At 37.3% G+C, this 3,661-nt stretch overlaps 1 protein-coding gene across 1 annotated transcript in view; it reads right to left on the minus strand.

Annotated features, from left to right (window-relative positions):
- Positions 1-2,135: 2,135 nt before the first annotated feature.
- Positions 2,136-3,661, minus strand: part of LOC144963603 (uncharacterized) — a 1,716-nt gene continuing 190 nt past the window's right edge. Inside the window, exon 1 of the mRNA XM_078897612.1 lies at positions 2,136-3,661. This exon is cut by the window's right edge and continues 190 nt beyond it. Within this exon, the coding sequence (XP_078753738.1) occupies positions 2,711-3,661 (951 nt within the window). The 3' untranslated portion in view covers positions 2,136-2,710.

The following is a 3,661-nucleotide window of genomic DNA, read 5'->3' on the forward strand; positions in this document are numbered from 1 at the left end:
CTACTACTACTACTACTACTACTACTACTACTACTACTACTACTACTACTACTACTACTACTACTACTACTACTACTATACTACTACTACACTACTACTACTACTACTTACTACTACATTACTACTACTACTACTACTACTACTACTACTCCCTACTACTACTACTACTACTACTACTACTACTACTACTACTACTACTACTACTACTACTACTACTACTACTACTACTACTACTACTATAGCATGACTGACGTTTTGGCTTTCAAATGTAATGCATGTGGAGGAAGTCCGGGAGGTGTAAGTTAGTTCAAGAATTCAATCGGGTATAAGTTGATATCAGAGTCACTTTGAATGAAATCAGCACTGGGGTAAATTTGTTCACTTGATGAGGTCAACCTGGACAGAACGGCTGCATTTATTTTGTCAACATTTTCATGGGTTGTAGTCAAAATTGCTCTCTCTGATAGATAACGTTCATCCGCAAAGTTCAGATTCAAATCATTGTATACAGCATTATCAAGCATTCTGGGTCATTTTCAGGAAGGCATAGCGCTGTAGGTAATTTAACAGAATACTTTCCTATTTCGCTGAAAACCGGCTCTGTACCATTTCCGATGAGGAGAAGCCAATTTGCAAAACAGCTATTGTCATCAGTAACCCTCATGTTCTTGTTCATGTGAAAAATGGTGACAAAATTCCAAATAATTGACTTGTTAAGTGTGACACTTAATATATCGGCTTCACTTCTTTTGTTAACAACAGGTAGAATTTGCCGAAAATCCCATCCAAGTACAACCACTTTGCCCCCAAAAGGTTTTGAACTGCCTGTTATGTCACAAAATGTCCTGCTCACACATTCAAACACACGCCTGTCCATCATAGGTGCTTCATCCCAAATTATTAGAGAATTACTCTTCAGTAACTTAGCTGTGTCTGATTGGCGACTAATGCTACAGGTGCTGTTATCCGTTATTGGAATTGGAATTTTGAACGTTGAATGTGCTGTTCTACCACCGTGCTGACAAAAGATCAAAGGTGAAAATACAAATTTAAAGAATACTGGGGATGAAGGAGCTTTCGGAATGTCTCCCCTTTACTTAACTTATGGAAAAACAAACACCCTAGCACCTTTAATAACACTTATGACTAACCTCTCGAGCTAACCCTAATAGAAAAAACAGCTCTAGGACTGCTTTGCACTACCTTTCAATACTTAACAAATCACAATGGCGGCCGAAAATCAAAACAATGGTCAAATCAGGAAATTTTAAACTTCACAAATCTATCAAGGTTTGTTCTAGAGTTTTTAAAATACTTCTATATGACAAACTGAATAAATAAATGCCTGACAAAATATCAACGGTGAAAATACAAATTTAAAGAATACTGGGGTTGTAGGAGCTTTCGGAATGTCTCCCCTTTACTTAACTTATGGAAAAACAAACACCCTAGCACCTTTAATAACACTTATGACTAACCTCTCGAGCTAACCCTAATAGTAAAAAAAGAATCAAAATGGCGACTGAAATACCTTCATGTGATCAAGTGAATAATATCACTATGAATACCATGATTTGCTGAAAAATGCCAACACACACATGTATACACCACACACAACACACACACAAACATACACACACACACACACAAACATATCATAACAAAACTGATCACCGCTAAATCAACAACACAACGGAAGTAATAATAATACTTGATGTCATAAATAGATGACGCAAATTGAAAACTTTTTACCGTGTAAAAATTAGTTGATTTTGGGAGCCAAGTGTCGTCGGTACATATTTTATGATACTATCTGTTTGACCCAACGAACTTTCAAACTGACTTTAAATTATAAAAGGAAATCAAGTTATCTGTTTATCTATCTGTAAAAATACATTTATAATTTTCAAATCTTTCAGTAGAGTTGTGCGCCGTGTCAATTTTTTTATTGACTCAAATAAGCACAATGTTCTCCACAATGCTATATTTTTTAAAAGAAAGGATTACGAACCACCATAAACGCAAAGCCGATATAGTATAATGTTGTAGACAATTAATTATGTCTCTCCCTCTGCAAATAAACGTGACAAACTTAGTAATAACCAGTTCCAGTGAGTGTACGAGGACAAATCCCCCAAAAAGTACTTTCCCAATACCACGTCGTGCATCTTTGAATGTCTCAGTAATGCTTAGAAGTTTGATATCACAATATCCAATAGTGGAAAGTGAAAAAATATTGACAGCATTGGATTTTGGAATATAATAATTCTTGCTCTTCGGAATTCTGGATCGTCTCCAATGCGTGCAAGTGTTCTTTGGAGAAAATCTGGGATTCCAAAATGCAAGAGTGCAAGAAATATTTTATTCTACACTTCAAGCGATTCGGATTTCGTTATGTTCGACTGTAAGTGGTCTGTCATATTTTAGATAAATTTAGCGAATGGTATCTTACGACACAAATTGTATTTGTAACTTTGATACCATGAGAAGTTACGATTTATTCTTCAAGATGAAATGTTCTCTAAAACGATTCATTCTGGTCATTTATCACTCATGAGTTAATAATTCTTATTTTGTTTTTGTTTTTGTTTTTTGTTTTCAACAATATAATGATTTTATAACATTTTAATAGTTTCATTTTCTCAGAGTCACACTCTCTCAAAAATACACGGAAATAGGGTTTTGCATCTCTATTCTTATCAATAGGACCTTAATATTTCGGCGTTGAATTTTTACAGCTCATGAGCTCCCTAAAAGTGTCTCTAAAATTTTTATTCATCACAACGTAGACGAGAAAATTCCACGAGCTGTTTATCATGAGCATGATGTTCACCAACTGGTAGACAACGATCCCCACATTGCTGGGGTTTTCTGTCGTAAATTTGTAGGCGGACATATCTGTGGGGAGATACGTCGGCACCGCGAAGATAGTCACCGTAAACAGGTAAGCAAACGATACAGCGAGAAGCGTGTTGGTTGTTCTTGATGTTGATGTCTGTTTGGCGGAAGCTGTCATCTTGGATCTCCTGATAGAAGATAGTTTGACTTTGATGATGATGGCCGTACACCCGATTACTGTCACCACCGGTGGGATTTTCATGTTAAAGAACATTTCTTCGACAATTGGAACAGCGTGTCTATCTCGAAAATAAACATCTGATCTTGATATAATTCCAACTGATATGTTTAAAGTTTCGTCAAACACGTACTCAAATTTATACCAGAAGCACAGGTAGGCCATGCAGGAAAGCCAAAATAATTCAACGGTGATGACGGCTGCCCATGTCCTTCTCTGCGTGATGATCTGGCCGAATTTTAGTGGCAAGTAAACGGCGACTAGTCTTTCGATGGTGATAAGCATGGGCATACAGAGGGCTGCGCAACAGGAAGTGTAATCAGTGACGATGTAGACAAAATAGATTACGTACCACAACTGAGACACGCTTCTAGAAAATAAGAATCGATTACCTCCCTTCATGTAGTAGATGATGTGAGGGACGCTGTTGTAAGCGGTCAGAAAACTCATGTCCATGAAGGCTAGGGAGATTAGAAGAATGTTGGAACATTTGTGGAGACCGTGCTTGCGTAGAATGATGATGCTGAACGTGTTGCCCGTCACCCCTATGATTCCTATGAACGGCGTCACGCCGTAGAGAAGAAT

Source organism: Berghia stephanieae, chromosome 1 (assembly GCF_034508935.2).
Source record: "Berghia stephanieae isolate SIO BIC M18660-M18661 chromosome 1, UCSD_Bste_1.3, whole genome shotgun sequence".
Classification (NCBI taxonomy): Eukaryota; Metazoa; Mollusca; class Gastropoda; order Nudibranchia; family Aeolidiidae; genus Berghia; species Berghia stephanieae.